The 19,258-nt window shown below is 45.6% G+C and overlaps 1 protein-coding gene across 6 annotated transcripts in view; it reads left to right on the top strand.

The window, feature by feature from the left end:
* The window catches only part of PTPRT (protein tyrosine phosphatase receptor type T), a 1,130,568-nt gene that overhangs the window by 1,046,517 nt on the left and 64,793 nt on the right, over positions 1–19,258 (top strand). For all 6 annotated transcript variants that reach the window (XM_024238852.2, XM_063720525.1, XM_054542313.1 and 3 more), the window contains one exon: positions 14,581–14,668. In XM_024238852.2, the coding sequence (XP_024094620.2) occupies positions 14,581–14,668 (88 nt within the window). The remainder of the gene's footprint in view (positions 1–14,580; positions 14,669–19,258) is intronic.

Genomic DNA, 19,258 nt, shown 5'->3' with positions numbered 1-19,258 from the left:
CCATGTGGCAAGAAGGTAGTTGGATCTATGAAGCTGGAATTTGATAAAGAAGCCTGGGCTGGAGAGAAACCTTTGAGAGTTATTGGCCTATAGATAATTAAAGCCACAAGACTGGGTGAGGTCACCAAGCAAGTGAGTATAGACAGAGACAAGGACCTAGGACCAGGCCTTTCAGAATTTCAACTTTAAGATATGGGAGCATTTTCCAGGGGACAGACACTGTACTAGGCTCTGGGAACTGAAATACAGCCCTTGCCTGCTAGGGAACGTAGAGCCTATTCTTAGAGACAAAAAATGCCACCATAGAGGTATATTCAGAGCTATGAGAATCCTTGGGGGTGGGATGCATTAACCCAGTCTAAAGGTAAGTAGCCAGTGGCTTTCTGGAAGACATAAAGCCTAAACCAAAGCTTGAGAAGTAGGAAGAACCAAATTAAAGAAGGGAAGGGCATTCCAGGCAGAGCGGCTAGCATAAGCTATGGCACAGGAGTGGGCACTGCAGGTTGAGTGAGGGGAACCAGAAACGGTTTGGGAGGAAGCATGGAGGGAGATGGGGCTGAATTTGTCAATAGGGGCCAGGATGAAGAAAAAGATGAGTATTTGTTACGCTAATGAGTTTGGATTGTAATCAAGAAGCCACTGGAGCCATCGAAGAGAGCAGGACTTTTTAAAGTAGATTTGCATTTTAGATCTTGTAGAGATCAGAGCAGGGACAACAGAGGCAGGTAGGCGGCTGGAACAGTAATTCAAGGAAAATATGGGGCTGCCCAAACCAGGAGACTGGGCCCAGAGCCCAGACAAGCCTACGCACTTTCTCTGCATGTAGAGCCATAAAATCAGCTTGTTCTCATTGGCATGAAAACTTGAGTCTCTCAATATATATTTTAAGTTCAATTATTTGAAATAATATATGAACTGTCTTGAATTGAGAGTCAAAAAGCCTAGAATCAAGTCCTATAACCTTCATTAAGTATTCAGGTGACCTTAGGCAAGTCACTCTCCTCTGGGCCTCCATTACCACATTTATGCAGTGGGAGCAAAGGGGTTTGTCAAAGTGATCCAAATAACCCTTCTGTCACTGATATTCTGGGAGTCTAAATAAGAACCAATCAGCCGAGCCAGCTGGGCCTCCCTCCCACTGATGGTCGCGTGGGACCTCACTATCCAGGGCTACCACTTCCATGGTTATGTCTCAAGTTCTAAAAACCGCAATTGGTCAAGGACCTTGGACTCCTAGGAGCTCAAGGAGGCCCAAGGCAAATTAACTTCACCTGCCAGATAAATCTGAGCCTCAGTCAGAGGCCTTCAATTTGGGTTGCGCATTAGAATTACCTGGGGAAGTTTTAAAAAACACCAATGCTCAGGCCACATTTCAGATCAGTTTCACTGGGGGTGGGATGTATACTTCAGTGTACAGCCACATTTCAGAATCACTGGGGATGGGATATATACTTAAGTGTTTTCTAAGCCCTCCGGTTGATGGGAATATACTTTTAAAGCTGAGAGCCACTAAGAAAACCCATGGAGTCCCCGGCATGTCCCCACAGACCCATCCCCTGGCGTGCTCTGCCAACCCTCAGGTCTACTCCTGCTAATGAAAGGGCATGTGATTCTGAACCATATACCCTTCCTATTAAAGTCAAGAGCATGTGATTCTGAACCACAGCATCCTGCCTCCTCCCCAGCCTGCTTCCCCCCAGCTCCAGTTCTCCCACCTTCCCCTGTTACACAGCAAAACCCTAAGCATCACAGCAAAATATAAGAGATGTGGGCTGGAGAGCTGAGTTGTCTGTGTCCCATGTAACCCCTGCCATGGTAGTCAGAAGAGCAGCAGGTTTAGGGAAGATAAGGGAGAATCGGAAGAGGTGACTTTTTGATGGAGAGAAGGAAGAAGCACGTTCATCCCAGTTCAGTCCAGACAGACTGTCGTCATAATGAATGGAACCAGCCCAGTAGGGCAACCAGAAGGTACTGGTTATTACAGCTCCATTAAGACTATTTAAAGCAACAAGGAACAGCTGTGAGGAATATGATGCAGCCTAATGAAGAGCAAACATTTGTTCATTTTCCAGCTCAGGACGGACACGCCATATGTATGGCTTTTGTGGGGAAGGCCTGTGTTGCCATCTTGTTCTTAGTTATCTGTGGGTGATGGGGTGATGGCAGGCAGGCAGCTTTTGAATGGGGTATAACTATAGAGATGGAAATTTCAAGTCACCCCAGGTGCTCCCTTCTCCGCTCAGAGCCCCCTGAGCAGTGTCCAAGGACACCTCTGCTTCTCCCACAAGGTTTGCTCTCCTCAGTTGGTAACAGAGTGACAGAATATCCCACCACAGGCAACTCCAGAAAGGTTCTGGTTCAGCTCCTCAGTTTGCAGATGAGCATGGTTCTAGGGAGGGGCATGAGGAATTACTGGCCCATGCCCAAATCATGAATGGGAAATCCATGGGGTTCTTCAACTCTGGGAACTCATAATGACCAAAACAGGAATACCTGGGCTCCACCTGCTTGTTTCACTCCACTCCACCCCACCTCCAAATTGAAAAAAGACAATAGGCCATTACAGGGAGTGGCCAAAAGCCATCAGTGACCCATGTGGTTTCAAACTTGGGAGTTTTCCAGCAGGAAAGAGCTCACATGGAAGAGACTGTTACCAAGGTTATGATCATGGAAGAGTTACCAAGGATCTTGGAGGGATCTAGGATCTTGGAAGAGTTACCAAGGTTATGATCATGGCCCCTGGCAGTCTGCCTCTTCACTGTAGCTGGCTGCAAGTGTACAGAAGAGTTGCTGGCCTAGAGTCAGCCACCCAGAAGCTCATGCATGACCATGGAGACACGTGTAGGCAGCTGGAAGTCTGTAGCCTGAAGTGAGTTATGGGGATCCCCAAGATTGTAGGCTTACAGCTGGGAGGAATAGAGGTACCCTCGTGTGAGATTCCCCATTAAGGGAAAAGGGAAGAGACTCAGTCTTTCCCTTTTAGCCTATTTTTATTGTTCTACTTACAATATTGTTTCTAACAGAGCACATGGTGGGTTTTTTGTGTATTTAATACAGGATCTCCCCCAACCAAGTGAGCAATTTTCAGGTGGTACTATAGAAAAATCCTTTGACCAAGAGTCAAAACCTGGTTCTCAATCTGCTCCTGAGACTCTGGGTGGTCTTGGGCAAGACTCTTCCCTCTCTGGGTCTCATTTTCATCTGTGAAATGTTTGACTACAGGCTTAGCATGAAATTCTAAAGGCTGATAGTATATGCTTCTATTTTATGAACACTAATCTGGCCAGAAACACTGATTGAGTATTGTGCACCTAACACTGGGCACTGGAGGTAGAAAGCTAAATAAAGAAAATAAAGATGCTACTTTAAAGAAAGCTCATGGTCTTGCCACACCATGTAATGATGTAACAGAACTTTAATTCAAATGCTTTGGAGACACACTTGTTTTTTGTCACTTCTTGTTGCCAAAAGCTATCAGAAGTTTCAGAAAAGATAAGACTCTGAGTTAGAGAAAAGTAGAAGAAGATGGGTAGAGGAGAAGGTTGTGTACAAGAGGGAACTACATGTGCAAAGCTTGGAAGCAAAAAACGAAACGATTAAAATGCTGTAGCCAATTTTTTTAGGAGAAACAAAGATGCCTGCCTATAAAAGGAGAAATGAAACTAGTTGGGGAGATTTAATAGGAATCTTACACCCGTTGCACAGTTTTCTTGAAAAGAGTTACTAAGGTTATGATCATGGCCCCTGGCAGTCTGCCTCTTCACCATAGCTGGCTGCAAGTTTAGAGGAGAGTTGCTGGTCTGGAGTCAGCCACCCGGAAGCTCATGCATGACCATGGAGACGCGTGTAGACAGCTGGAAGTCTGTAGCCTGAAGTGAGTTATGGGGATCCCCAAGATTGTAGACTCACAGCTGGGAGGAATAGAGGTACCCTCACGTGAGATTTCCCATTAAGCTATAGACTTCTTGAAGGCAGGGAATTTGTCATCTAAAGGAGAACTCGTAGCTTTAATTGGGCCTTTTAAAGAGTGTTTTGTGAGTCTACATGCAGACATGCACTCAACTTCTCTGCCTTGATCAAAGCTCCTGTCACAGACAAATACTCCCATCTTGCTGCAATCTGATTTTCTACTTAGCTTCACCAGCAGAACTCATAAATTACTGTCTATTTAGTGACATGGTATGCAATAATATTTGCTCTCCTGATGCCACTCTGAGTAGACATCATTAGTCATCCTCTCCTGCCTTCTCTGTCCACATTTATAATCCCTAAGTCTTATGCTTTTCAGCACAGAAGATGGAATTTGTTGAAAGCTTGGCCTCTGCCAAGGCCACCACTAACTCCTACAGCACCTTAGAGTGAAATAGCAAAAGGTGCACCTGTCTCAAGATATTTGACTGTCACCTTCCAGAAAATGTTCATAATAAATATGGAAACCCTAAAATTTCTGCCGTATGCATCGTGCTTCCATAAATGCAATGCTCTTGGATTGTGCACAACCTGCAGAGCTGTGATTCCCTTGTCACCCACAAGCTGACCATCGACATCAGTAAATGTGTTAACTGAACCCGTGGACCGCAATAGAGACCAGACCTTAGGCTCCCAACAGATTATGAAACGTTCCCATTCCCTAAATGCTATTTTACCTATACCTAGAGGGACCAGCTTATCCCAATTTTCCCAAAACAGTCCCAGTTTTAAAACTGAAAGTCCTACATCCTGGGAATCCCTTTGGTCTGAGACAAACCAGAATAGATGTTTCAGAGAGTTCCCATCTTTGCCCTTGTAAGAAAAAAGAAACTGGATGTTTCTACCATTGTGAAAGACAGTGTGGCGATTCCTGAAGGATCTAGAACGAGAAATACCATTTGACCCAGCAATCCCATTACTGGGTATATACCCAAAGCATTATAAATAATTCTACTATAAAGACATATACACACATATGTTTACTGCAGCACTATTTACAATAGCAAAGACTTGGAACCAACCCAAATGCCCATCAATGATAGACTGGATAAAGGAAATGTGGCACATATATACCATGGAATACTATGCAGCCGTAGAAAAGAATGAGTTCATGTCCTTTGCAGGGACATGGATGAAGCTGGAAACCATCATTCTCAGCAAACTAACACAAGAACAGAAAACCGAACACCACATGTTCTCATAAGTGGGAGCTGAACAATGAGAACACATGGACATGGGAATATGACACCCGGGGCCTGTCGGGGGGTGGGGGTGGGGACAAAGGAAGGGAGAGCATTAGGGCAAATACCTAATGTATGCGGGGCTTAAAACCTAGATGATAGGTTGATTGATAGGTGTAGCAAACCACCATGGCACATGTATACCTATGTAACAAACCTGCACATTCTGCACATGTATCCCAGAACTTACTTAAAGTAAAATTAAAAAAAAAAAAATCCTTGATGTTTTTGACTGAAGATGGCAAGAGAATGATTTCTACAAGTGGACCAAAAAGGCTCAATATTATATCCCTGGGAAAGAGGATATGGAAGATGGAAGATTCTGGGCACCTACTGTGTACCAGACATTGTGTCAGGTGCTATGGGTATTGTCTCAGGTAGTCACTAATCATCACAAAATTCCGTGGGGTGTGTTATTTTCCATTTTTTAAAATTTACATACTATAAAATTAGTTTTGGGAGAGTGTACAGTTTTATGAGTTTTAATAAATAGAGTCGTATAAACACCAACACAATCAGGACACATGAGAATTTCATCAACCAAAAAGTTACCTTGTGTTACTTCTGTATAGTTAAATCCTTCCCCACCCATAACCTTCAGGATGTATTATTGACTCTTTTCAGAAACGTTTATTGACACTCGAAGTGGTGAACTTATTTGCAGTAAAAATATTCAAACATTTTAGTCTGTCTGCCTTTGGCAAAGCTCTGCCTTTTCCCTGACTCGTATACACAGTTAATGTGCAAGTGTATTTCTTGACAAGACGAATGAAGGAAAGACCCAGGTAAAATGGTGCCTCCTTGCTGAAGACTCTCCAGAGTCTTCCCTGCACCAGGAGAGTACAGTGCTGGGCAGGGGTGTGGGGAAATCCTGGCAGGCTGGACTGAACATGGAGGCGGCAAGCCCTCAGCTGTGCCCTGGAGCATTGGCCAGGAACTGCCTCATCAGCGATCCCTGGGCCTGGTTTTGCTGCACCCTAGGGCATAACATATCCAATTATCTCCAGGGATACAGTCAAGCAAAGGAGAGTGAAGGGGGGCATTGCAAATGACAGAATCTGCTGAGGATAAGGAGGTAAATGGGTAAATGAAATGGGCTGGCATGCCCTTAGCCTTGAGTTGGGAGTGAGCTGCTCTAGGAAGCTTTGTGTTTTGACATCTTACTGTTTTAGGCATAACTCAGAAAGGCTTAGGTGCAAAGAAGAGTGTCTAAAGAAGGATGGCAAGCTTCTGTTGGTTTGGCTCAGTAGAGCCAGGTAGAAGAAAAAATCAGCCACACAGGCATCAGGGATCATTCTCAGTTCTAGCAGAAAATTAACGTACTAAGTGGGACATTGAGGTAGGTTTCATAGTCCTATGGACTGAGTCAGCACAGCGGAACACAAGAAGTCTGTGACTTGTGGTCATGTGGTCTGAGCCTCCCACGGGCTCAGCTCTGTGGATAGGAGGGTGGGTTGCACTCACAGGGAGAGTTAGTCTGGGGCAGGTACCAGATGATAATTTTATTCTAAAATCTATAAAGCCGATCATCAAGGATAAAGAAGGTTCCACTGACAAGCACTGTCTGCCATTTATCATGATGCTGGCACTGGCTCAGCCTCCCCCTCTCAAAAAGTTTCTGGGTCAGGCGCGGTGGCTCACGCCTGTAATCCCAACACTTTGGGAGGCTGAGGCGGGTGGATTACCTGAGGTCAGGAGTTCGAGACCAGCTTGACCAACATGGAGAAACCCCGTCTCTATTAAAAATACAAAAATTAGCCGGGTGTGGTGGCACAGGACCGTAATCCCAGCTACTCAGGAGGCTGAGGCAGGAGAATCACTTGAACCCAGGAGGCAGAGGTTGCGGCGAGCCGAGATCATGCCATTGCACTCCAGCCTGGGCAACAAGAGGGAAATTCCATCATCTCAAAAAAAAAAAAAAAAAAATCCAAGACATTCCCATTGAATTATAATAAAACTCACGTTCTTGCCCTTGGTCCACAAGACCTTGATTGAACACCCTGCCCCAACCCCAAGCCAAATCCACATTATCTGTCATCCTCCTCTTACTCTCTCTGCTCTGGAGAGCCTCCCTTTCTAGAGGCTCTAGAACACAAAAAGCTCATTCCATCCCAGGGCCTCCGCACTTGCTGTTCCCTCTGAATCGAACATTCTTTTCCCCAGCTCTTGCCAAAGCTGGCATCTGCTTATCATTTAGTTTTTAGCTGAAATGTATTGGCCAGAGATCAGCAGGGACACACCTCCTGGAGGTGAACAAGTTGGGTTTATCACTTGCTGCAATGAAGTGAATGCATACCTGGAAGTGTGCATTCCTGTGGAACATTTCAGGAAGAGGATGTTAGGAAGGACTCAGAATGTGGCTGTGTTTGCTGATTTGAAAGAGGCCCTAAGGAAGTGAGGCTTTGTTTTAGGTTGGATACACTGGGAAGTGGTATGATTGGATATCTTAATACATCTTACCTATAAGAAGGGAAGATCAGATAGAGGCTAGAGCTGTAATTGGCAAAGAATCAGGTCGCTCATATTAACCAGAATGGGGGGTGTTTGGTCATTTTTTTGGCTTGGACAATGTTCATATCTTTGTCTGCATCCAGATACAACTTGCTTTTGTCTTGTTCCATCGTGGCCTCAGAGCGGCCTTGCCTGTGGTTGGTCTTCCATGCAATTGTCCATGTTCAGCAGGAGAGCACCAAGGCCCACCTGTGAGTGCCGGGTCAGCTCCCAGAATTCAGGGGCTGCTTTTCTCCCTCTCAGATCTCCCCTTTTCAGAGTTCTGTCCACACCAGCCTATCTAGTCCCTTGCCCAGGTCCCTGTCTATCCCAGCACCTGGCATCCAGATGGTCGCTGGGGAAGGAAGGAAGTGAGCGAGGGAGGGAGTGGGGACAGACTCAATGTATATTCTTGGGCAAGTCATTTCCTGTCTGTCTCGGGACCTCACTTTGCTGATCTATAAAATGAGTCAATAATTTTCTCAAAAGATCCTTCCAAATCTGACTTTTGAGGATTCTATAAATACCACGGCGCAGCTCTCCAGGGATAAGGACATCCCCAAATACATCTTTTGAACTAAAAAAAAAAAAAAAAAAAAGACTGCCTTGGAAAAGCAACACTGTTGAAGAGTAGGAAACATTTCCACGCTCAGAGAGGAATGTAAAAATAGGGCCCAGCACTCTCAGGAGAAGAGAATGAGAAAAGGAAAGCGGAGATTGATAATGGATGAATATAATGAGATGGCAATTTTGGTTTCAAAAGAATGTGATTAGCACCTAATGACTGCCACCATTCCCTGGTCAATCTACTGTAACTAGCCACTAATGGAAAAATAATGCCCTCGGCTTGCTCACTTTGAAGATGGAAATGAGTCTCTCTTTCATACTTTCCCCCCTCATATTTTTTTTTTCCTTCAAGAGATTATCCCTTATTAGATTGTAGCTCCCTAAAAAGGGAAATGGATGTGTGATCAAAGTCTGCCAATTACGGGGTCATTACCACTCCCTCCCAGAGGCTCTATTAGGCATCCCTCGTCTGCTTTTATCAACATCGTCACAGCCCCCAGGCCCACTCGGTCCCCTTCAGCCACCACTAAGGGAGACAGAGGCTCCCAGGACCATGACAGGGCCTGCGTGGTTTCCTACGAAGTGCCACTTACTTATCAAAACGGTTTCGTTCGGTTTAGAATTGTCGAGGGATAGGTGCATGCTGGGGTGTCTCCTGGAAGGCATGGTGTTTGTTGATGGTGAGAGGACCCCAAACTGCCATTCAAGGATTCTGGGAGTGAACGGAAGAGACTTTCATGAAATCTCTGCAGGATGTCACAGGACAGAGAAAGGGCACACATTTATTCTGTGGGGCCCCATGAGATGGCATGGGCAAAGTACAGTGAGGTTGAGTAAAGAAAAAACTCTGGTGAGTCTGTCCAAAAGTGAGGCCAAAAGTTGGAGAAGTGATGAGCTATCTGTCATGGAGGGTATCCAAGTGATAGATGCTATGGATCTGCTTATCAGCTGCTTGGAAGGCCATTGTGGATGGGAATACCACTAGGCAATTTTCAAGGTCACTGACACCTCTAAGATCCCAGGATATTTGCCCTCTGAAAGCACAGAAGGCACCTCATTCACTAATTATTTCACTCATTCATTCATCCTAAATAGGTCTTTCAAGCACATCTGAAGTATAGAGCCAGCATCGGGTTCTGGAGATACAGTCGTGACAAAGATGCTACCCTTTCCTTGAAGAAGCCTATGGCCAAGTTGAGAAACAGAGTTAAATTATTAGATGCAAAGAAGTCCATCTAATAATAGAAGTAACTGGCTTTACCTGGGGATGCAGTGGGGTGAGGGAGAGTGAACAGAGAAGATTCCACAAAGAAGATACTTACGCCGGGTTTTGAAGGATATGTAGGAGTTTGTCAGACGGACTCAGGTGGAAGGGAATTTCAGGCAAAGGGAACAGCATGTGAAAAGTCTTATAAATTCTAAACACCTTATAACTGGTAATATAGATATAAGAGCAAGAAGTGATGCTGCAGGGGCATTTGGGGTGAAGTCATTAAGGATGTAGCACTAAAGAGTTTGAAATTTATCCCGAAGGCAATGGCAAGAGGAATCACTGGGTCCTATTCACATTTTAGAAAGATCTTTCTGATTACAGTGGAGAATGGATTGGAGGGGACAAACCCAAAACAAAAGAAACCAATGAGGAGACTCATGGGAAAATATTTTAAAGTCACTATTTGCAAAAATTATGGCTGCATAGTAGCATCAGCTGGGGAGTTTTAAACACTACCAACGCCTATGTCCCACCCCAGAGAGTCTGACTTCACTGGTCTTGAGAAGGACCTTGGCTTTGGGACTTGTAAAGCCTGCCCAGGTGATTCTAATGTGCAGTCATAAAGAGAACTTAAGCTAATGGTAGCCCAAACCCTGGCACATGGCAAGTACTCAACACAATTATTTTTTCAAAAAATTAGTATGAAAACAGTCATGCGATCCTGCTTTTGGCTTCACCCCACTTTCAGGGGGACATGTTTGGTTGAACAATTGGCTTTTATCGCAGAGGGTTTCAGGTACAAAATCCACCCTCAATAGATCAGCTTCGACATCCAGAAATCCAGTGCTACCACTGAGAGCAGCAACCTCCCTTCACATACAGAGAACAGACCTGGCAAGTTACCTGGAGGAGGTGGAGTTACCTGGCTGGGATAGAGGAGGAGGCTAGGGCTGGAATCTGAGTTCTAAGAGTTACCTGCAGTAGCTAGAAGCATCTTCCACCTAGAGATGGCCTAAACTGGTGGCAAGATGGATGCAAGGTTTGGTAGAATGAGGAGCAAGAAGAGAAATAGGAGAAGGAGAAGAAGGAGAAAGAACAAGAGGAGAAAAGTGAGAGATGAGCCCCACATTTGTAAAATGAGCACTTACCTATCCTTATAACATTTTTGCCATAGCCAGATTTAGGTCAGAGATTGGTGCCCAAAACCTAGCACCTGTTTTGCTTCTCTTCCAGGATGTTTGCCTAAGGGCGTTGGACACAGAAAGAACAAAATTATGACCCATTAATAGCTAGGAAGGCACTTTATTACCCCAATCTAAAACCTAAGAAAGGCTAAGTTGTTGAACATGGCTCAGCCTGAGAAGCCCAGGCAAGGAACTCCTTCCTGTGCCCTCTAATGAATCTGAAGTTGCTAGGTAGCAGAATGAGCACTAATTCCACCCACTCAGCCACTGCATAGATGAGGATCATAGTCATGCTTCTAGAATAAAGGTCAGCAAGCTATAGCCATAGGCTAAATCCAGCCCAACATCCATCTATCTATCTATGTATCTATGTATCTATCTATCTATCTATCTATCTATCTATCTATCTATCTATGAGACAAAGTCTCACTGTCACCGAGGCTGGAGTGCAGTGGCGTGATCTCGGCTCACTGCAACCTCCACCTCCTGGGTTCAAGCGATTCTTCTGCCTCAGCTTCCTGAGTAGCTGAGAGTACAGGCCTGTGTCACCATGCCCAGCTAATTTTTGTATTTTTAGTACAGATGGGGTTTCACCATGTTGGCCAGGCTGGTCTTGAACTCCTGACCTCTTGATCCACCCACCTCGGCATCCCAAAGTGCTGGGATTACAGGCGTGAGCCACTGCGTCCGGCCGCAACACCTATTTTTGTAAATAAAGATGTATTGGAACATAGCCATGACCATTTGTTTGCTTTTTATCTGTGACTGTTTTCACTCTACAACAGTAGAGTTGAGTATGAGTTGTTGCAACAGAGACTACACAACTAACAAAGCCCAAACTTCTTTCTAGTTTGCCCATTACAGAAAAAGCATTCCAACTCCAACTCTAGGAAAAGACCCAGGTTGACTTAACACTTGAGAGACCAGATGCAAGAAAGGTGGAACCGTGCATGAGCACTGGCCTGTTAAGAACCTGCCAATAAAACAGGGCTTATTGAGGGGCTGAATTTCTGATCAACCTGGTTCAGGTTCCTCCTTGCTTAGGATGGACCTAGTAAGGAATAGGCAAAGTAAGGCAAAGTAAGGATGGGCAAAGGCAAGGCTGGTGTATTAAAATGAATGGTGGGTTCTCCTCCTGCACTGCTGACAGAGAGCTGTGTAGACTGAAGGTGTTACAAATTCAGTCTCAGAAGCAATGAAAGGGCATGAGCAGGATGTTCAGCCTATTCTACTAAATTTAGGGTAGACAGAGTAATCAAAACATGGTCTGATAATCATGCTTCTGCAGCTTTTCTATAGCTGTTCCCACTCCCTTAACTGCCCGTCCTCCCTGTCTATGAAATAACTGACTGCACCCTTCCCTGTATTTCCATACCACTTGACTCATAACTCTTGTAAATTGTCTCACATGTTTGTTGACTTGTCTGTCTTATCGGTGGTTGCCATCCTCTTAAACTGATTGATGACCTCTATCTCCTCCCTGTCCCTAAGCTCTGGGTGTCCATGTCCAACTTCCTATTCAACATCAGCTTGGATGTCTAATGGACATCTCAAACGTGGCTGCCATTTTTGTCATTTTGAACATGTTTTTTAAAAAGTGCGCAGTATTCAATGCTAGGCACTCTGCTAAGCACTTTATGTACCCAAAACACAACACTTAATTCTTACCTCCCCAATCCTGTTTCTAACCCAGGCTTCTCCATCTCAATAAATAACATCTCTCACCCCTCAGTTCTTCAAACTAATGATCTAAGGGTCAGCCTTCATTCCTCTCCTTCCTTCACAGTCAGCATCTATGGCAGATGGTGCCCTGCACACATCCACTCTACACTCACTGTTCCCATGCATGCCCACCTGATGGCTTCCTCCTGTAAGCACCTATGACTTTTTGCCTGAGGGCTTCTTCAAGACAGAAGAATATGCACACTCTGCCCACAGAGCATGGAAGAAATGCTGGGGAGTTTCCAAGAGTTGTCCTCAACCAATACTGGATGCGAATTGATCAATGACTACCCCAACTTTGCGCCAACCCCGTGGTGGGATAACTCTAAGGCTTGAGATGTGCCCATTGGATTAAGCCCCAGTTGCCCACAGTGGTAACCTGCTCATTGATGTGCCTTATATTGACTTCATTCCCTTGATTGTGCCACTTCCACATTCTCCCACCCAAACTCCCTGGGATTGCCTCCCAAACAAACTACTTGTGCCTGACTTGTTATCTCTGAGTCTGCTTCCGAGGCAACCCAAGTCAACAACATTCAACTGAACATCCTGCAAATAATCACTTCTCATATGTCCACCACCACCACCACGGTCTAAGAGTCCAAGGTACCATCATGTGTTGCCTGGAGTACTGCCACAACTTCCTTTTTTTTGAAACGGAGTCTCGCTCTGTCGCCCAGGCTGGAGTGCAGTAGCGTGCTCTCGGCTCACTGCCAGCTCTGCTTCCCGGGTTCACGCCATTCTCCTGCCTTAGCCTCCCAAGTACCTAGGACTACAGGCACCTGCCACCATGCCCAGCTAATTTTTTTGTACTTTTAGTAGAGACGGGTTTTCACCGTGTTAAGCCAGGATGGTCTTGATCTCCTGACCTCATGATCCACTCGCCTCGGCCTCCCAAAGTGCTGGGATTACAGGCTTGAGCCACCGCGCCCGGCCACTGCCACAACTTTCTAGCAGATCTCCCTGCTTCCTCCAAGGCCCTCCCAGAGCCTGTGTTCCATACATGAGCCAGATGGTACTTTGTAATACATGAATCAGATGATTCCCCTGCCCAAAACCCTCTGATGGTTTTTCATCACACTTAGAATAATGCCCAGTTCATTAACCAGTAATAGCAATGTCTTATATAATCTGGACTTCCCCATCCACTCTAGATGCTTCCATCACTACTTCCCTCTTCACATCACTCCAGTCCTTGAATATGATCATTTGGTTGCTGCCTGACCATCGTTGCACCTGCTGTTCCCTCTGCCTGAAAAGCACTTTCTACTTTTCTTGGTGTGACTGGCTCTTTCATATTAAGGAATTACAGTATCATGAAGGAATTACAGTATCTATCATTAATGAAGACCCCTTATCTGCAGTTTTGCTTTTCATGGTTTCAGCTACCCAAGGTCAATCGCAGTCAAAAAATATTAAGATATTTAGAGAGAGAGAGAAAGACTGCATTTATATAACTTGTAGTATATTGTTGTCATTCTATTTTATTATTGTTCTTAATCTCTTGCTATGCCTAATTTATAAATTGAACTTTATCATAGGTATGTACGTATAAGAAAAAACATAGTATGTATAGGGTTCGGTAATATCCATGGTTTCAGGAGTCCCCACTGGGGGGTCTTCGAATAAATCCTCCAAGGATAAGGGAGGACTACTTTAACTTAAATGTTACCTTCTTGGAGAAGCCCTCCCAGAGTGTATAATCTGAAATAATTCTCATTCCTCATCACTGTCCCTTTATCCTGCTTTATTTTCATCATAGCATTTTTCATATCTAAAATTACACATGTACTTTTTTATTTGCTACATTTCCTAGTTGACTGGAAGCTCAAGGGGAACTTGTCTGTTTCTCTGTATCCCTAGTACCTAAAACAGTGCCCAGCCCATGTTAGGGGCTCAATAAGTATCTGTTGAGTGTATGAATGAATAATTCAATGAATGGACAAGCGATTCCCCTACTGGGCTAGATTGTGAACTCATGACACAGAAGACATCAATAACATTGGAAACAATGAACAAGAGAATAGGTCCATGGACAGACCAAAATCCGCTCCCCAGGCCCCATCCAAGGACATCTATCCCTTTCCACTAGGAGTCCCATCGCAGTGGGTCTTACTTCCCCCTATTGGTTCATCTCCACTTCCATAGAGCTCCTATCTCAGGCCACTCTAACCACTCTGTCCTTGCTTTTTAGGCCTTACCAGAGGGGCAGACAGCTTCGTGGGACACAGCCAAGGAGGATGAAAACCGCAATAAGAATCGATATGGGAACATCATATCCTGTAGGTGCCCTTCTGGGAGCTCCTAAGTTTCAGGTGTTGAGGATGCAGGGGAAAAGAGGCTATTACTATTATTTACCTGGAATTTGTTATCAAATAATCTTTGATGTCTCTAGCTTTGTATCTACATGCCAAGATGGAAGCTTTATTTAGGCCTTATTGTCATCCCTAGACTGGATGACAGAGCATGGCTGATCTCAGCTAGAGGGAGCAGGCAGGGAGCTGGGTCAGGGCAGAGCAGAACCATGAAGCCTCTTGGGGAAGAACCTCTGAAGGCTGGGTCTCACCGAGCATTGCCTGCTCAATTCCTCAGGTCGGGGAGGAAGCCCAGCCAAAAGGGCTGACATACAGAAGACCCCACAGCTGGACAAAGAGATGAGCTCTGTGTTCCCAGAAGCTCCTCTAATTCAAAGGAGGACTTTGGCAGCAACCTGGGGTGAGGAGCATGGGCCCCAGCCTGTGAGGGAGGGGCTAGGAGCACCCGGGCAAGAGAATGATGCTCCTCCAAGAAGGTGGAGTCACACTGGCTGATGCTCGGAAGTAAAGGCTGATGCTCAGAAGAAGCCAGTAACTCTGGCATACACCTGGGGCTTGGGGTATGCCCAGCTCAGGCCCCACAGGAGCCCGGGGCTACTCCTATAGTATGAGAGACAGAGCTTAGGGCAACACAGATTCTACCTGTCCCCACTATAGTAGGGCAGGGGCTCTGAGGTGAGGGGCTGCCCTCAGGTCTGCATCAGTGCACCTCGGGAGGTAGTGAGCCTGCAGGAGAAGGCATGTTATGCAGAGCTAAGGAAGGACATTGCCTTTGCTCAACAATGAGCTTTACCTTTCCTGTAGGCACCCCCAGTGAGTGACTCATTGATGAAGTCAGGGGTGCAGAGTAGTTAGCGCCCTCGGGAGTCAAACTGCCCAGGTTTCTATCCCAACTGTAAGGCCCTGGGAAAGTTACTTGACCTCTGTAAACTTTTGATTCCTCCCCTTTACGATGATGAAGATAATAGGAGGAGCATTTAAAGGTACATAAAACTCTTGCTACAGTGCCTGGCACCATTACTCTTAGCCACAGGGGTACTTGCTTGAGGTCACTGATGAGCAGCATGGATCTATCATTCCACCTTATTTTATTAACCAGGATTCACTGGGTACTCAGGACATGTCCTGTGGGGACACAGAATAAGGCAGGTTGGTTGGGGAGAGGTGGGCATGATCAGATGTCTATTTTGGAAGGATCACTAGGGCAGCAGATATGGAAGGTATACTTGATTGGGAAGGGCTGGTAGCAGAGGGATCAGTCAGCAGACTACTGCAATAGTCTCACCAAAGGATGATGGGGCCTGAACAAACAGTGACAATAACTTGTGTGTGACAGGTGCATGGTATTCAGTTCTGGGGGATGAGGAAGAGAGAGACTGCCACAGAACTGAATGTCATGCATAGGTAACGCACAAGTATTGTCACTGCCAAATATTGGTAGGTACAGCCTTCAAAGTAAAATAAATACAGAGAAGACAAAGTTATCGCGTACAAAATGCTAAGCATGTATTCTAATTAGAACCGGAGTCTACAACAGCCTTTGACTCAGTGTAACCAACCTGGACCTTTTGACATCTCACCAGTGGTGTGGGGAACATCCCTTGGTCTCAGCTCACAGAGTAACCCAGTTCATCCAAAAGAAAAAAAAAAAAGGATCCTGAATGACAAATTATTTCTAGCACAATTCGGAGTTTTGTTTTGTTTTGTTTTGTTTTAACTGTCTAGACATTGCCTAAGAAAAAACTTGGAGGAAGAAAGAGTAAGATACAGGCAGATTGTAAAGGAAGAAAAAGGCAGAAGTTTTAGCTTAGCTGTTTCCTGTGCTGATTTAGGAATGGGCTATGAATGGTACAACTAATCAGAAAACATTTATAATTTCTCTCTTGGAAGATGGTAATTCAGACAGCAAGATTTCTTGCAAGTGAATGTTGAGAAGTGATATTCAAACAGTCAGCAAACATGTATTAAGACTTATGACATGTGGGCCTTCTCTAAGCAGGCCCTGTGATGGGCACTGGGAGGTGGAGCTCCTCCTCCTGGGGAGCCCCCACTCCGCCGCAGGGAGCTGCTTGCCGTGTCTGGTCCCCAGCATTCTCTGCTCTTGCACTGTGGATACTGTACCCTAAAATATACAGTCAGTTATCTGATAAAGCCTATGCCTGAGGCTCTGAGCTTGTTTCACCCTAGCCCTGCCCTGCCTGCATCTCTTAAACTGAGGACTTTCTCCAAAGCTGGGAAAGGATCCCCTGCCCAGGCACAGGCAGCCTGCCAATCCTGAAGGGTTAATACCCCCAGGAGAAGCCCTCCACCACGAAATACTCCAACTTCTTCACCGTTCCCCTGAAGTTCCTTCCGGAGTTCCCACAGGGATGAGGATGCAGCTACCTGCAGTCCTAATGGGCTTGAAAACTCACCCTTAATAAGCTGCCTTCTCTTCCCTGTCGTACATCCCTTCTTTCCTACTGGTATTCCTGTCTCCTCCTACATAAACTGCTTGGACTAAAATCTCTGTCTTAGATCTACTTCTGAGGAACCCAAATGGAGACAGAGAGAACTGAAGCACCTTGACGATACCACCTTGATGGGTTTAAATAAACCAGAATCTCCTTTCTAATTTAAGAGTCAATCATTCTGCAAGAGATCAGGGCAAGAGCAGATCTGCATTCAGTGCTGAAAGAAGACAGTGCTGAGGTAACCAGTGAATTCAGAAAGCAGCGCAAGACATAAAGGAGAATCAAGAAAAAAAGGGAAATGGAAAAAAAACAACCTGGAATTGAAATGGGATATGTAAAAAAGAAACAGCCCCAAGGAATGGAAAGTGTTCCTGCCCTTGTATGCGTCCCTCCCAAAGGCAAAGCCTGCCGCGGCTTGATAAATAGAAATATTCTTGGCCCAAGAAGAAAACTGGCTGTGATTAGCATCTTAAGGAACCCAGAGCACTGTGAGGCTGGAGTGGAGGACAAAGGCCCAGGCCAGGGAGAACAGAAAAGATTAAAGGGGACAAGTAGGAGGGAGGGCACTGCCTACAAATGAAACAACGAGAGACCTTGGCAAAATATCCTCTTTCTTCCAAGTGATTCTATTTAGAATTTAGTAATAGAGACAGTGGGGTTTCTAGGGAGTGTAAATGGAAAGGAAGTGAAAGGGAAGGAAATGAATGGGTAAAATAAGAACAAAGAGACCTTTGCTTCCAAGTAACTCTAGGGCAGAGACTGTTGGCAAGGGGAAATTCAAGAATCCCAAAGCATTCTCCATGTAAAGTTTTAGAGGTGCTTCCTAGACTGGCAGGAAGGTGCTGACACTGAGAAGCTGAAGTGATCACAGGGGTTGCAAATGTCACAAAATGAGGCCCCCTTCTGGGATCAGTTCTTTATAAAGGTGTAATCTAGATGTAAAAAGACGACAAGGGATAGTGCAGTACCTAAATTCCATCCTCAGACCACGAAGGATTCGGTAGGGAGGGGTTACCAGGACCCAAAGAGAGATGACCTGACCAGAGGTGGGTGCGACCTTTGGTGGCAAGGCAGCCACCCGTGGTGACCCCACCAAGGGGTGCTGGAGGAGTAAGTACCTCCATCACACTCTCCTCCCTCCACTCAATCTTCTGCCTGTGCTTTCCATTGGCTGAGCCCAACCAGAATCCAGAGAACAGGGGATCTGTTGACCTAATCCAGCGGTTCTCAAAGTATAATGTCTACAGCAGTGGCATGATTAGCGTTACCTGGGAACTCATTAGAGGTGCTAATTCTTGGGCTCCACCCCAGACTTACTGAATCAGAAATTCTGAGGACAGAGTCTAGCAATCTGTATTTCTAAAAGCCCTCTAGGTGATGGTGATGCATGTGCAACTTTGAGAATGTCCAATCTTGGCCATAGCAATCAGCCTCCTGGATTAGAGAGCCAGATGAAGTGGAGAGGGGGTCTGCGGGCACACAGGATATCAGCACATTTTCTGAGACTTATCTTCTCCCAATCTAGGAAAAGCCACTGGGCTCAGGTGTATTGGGGTCTTAGACATGAGGTCTGGAGGGCCCAGGTTTTCATCCCAGTTCTGTTGTTTACCTTCAGCACCATCACTTCACCTCGCCCACCTTCAGGTTCTCACCCGTCAGATGGCTCTAGGGCAGCTCTCAGGATGGAGAGGCCAAATTGAGCTGAATGATTATTAAATCTGAATCTTGTGTGGCCCCTTAAGTCACAGACTTTTAAGTCTGGATGAGTTAGTGTAGCCTTTTTGAGTTCACAGGCAAGAAGAGATAGCCCAGAGATGGACTGTGCCCTGCCCAAGGGCACACAGCAAGTCTGTAGAACAGCCATGACCAGAGCTGTGGTCTCTTGCCTGCCAGGGTGGCACATATTCCTTACCAAAGAGTCCTCTCTGCATCAAGTCACATCCATGTTCTTGGGGGAGAATGTGTTGCTAAGGCCCAATTTCAGAGCAGATGAGCTCTTCAGAGAGGCCCATCTTTTCCAGGAGGTGGGGCTATGGAGTGCAGAGAAGACCCTCACTCCTAGTGAGGAACTCAGGTTCAAAACAAAACCCAGAGGCCTTTTTTC

This window comes from Pongo abelii, chromosome 21 (assembly GCF_028885655.2).
Source record: "Pongo abelii isolate AG06213 chromosome 21, NHGRI_mPonAbe1-v2.0_pri, whole genome shotgun sequence".
NCBI classification, from domain to species: domain Eukaryota; kingdom Metazoa; phylum Chordata; class Mammalia; order Primates; family Hominidae; genus Pongo; species Pongo abelii.
The sequence above is the reverse complement of the archived record's forward strand: the minus strand, read 5'-3'. Positions and strand labels throughout refer to the sequence as shown.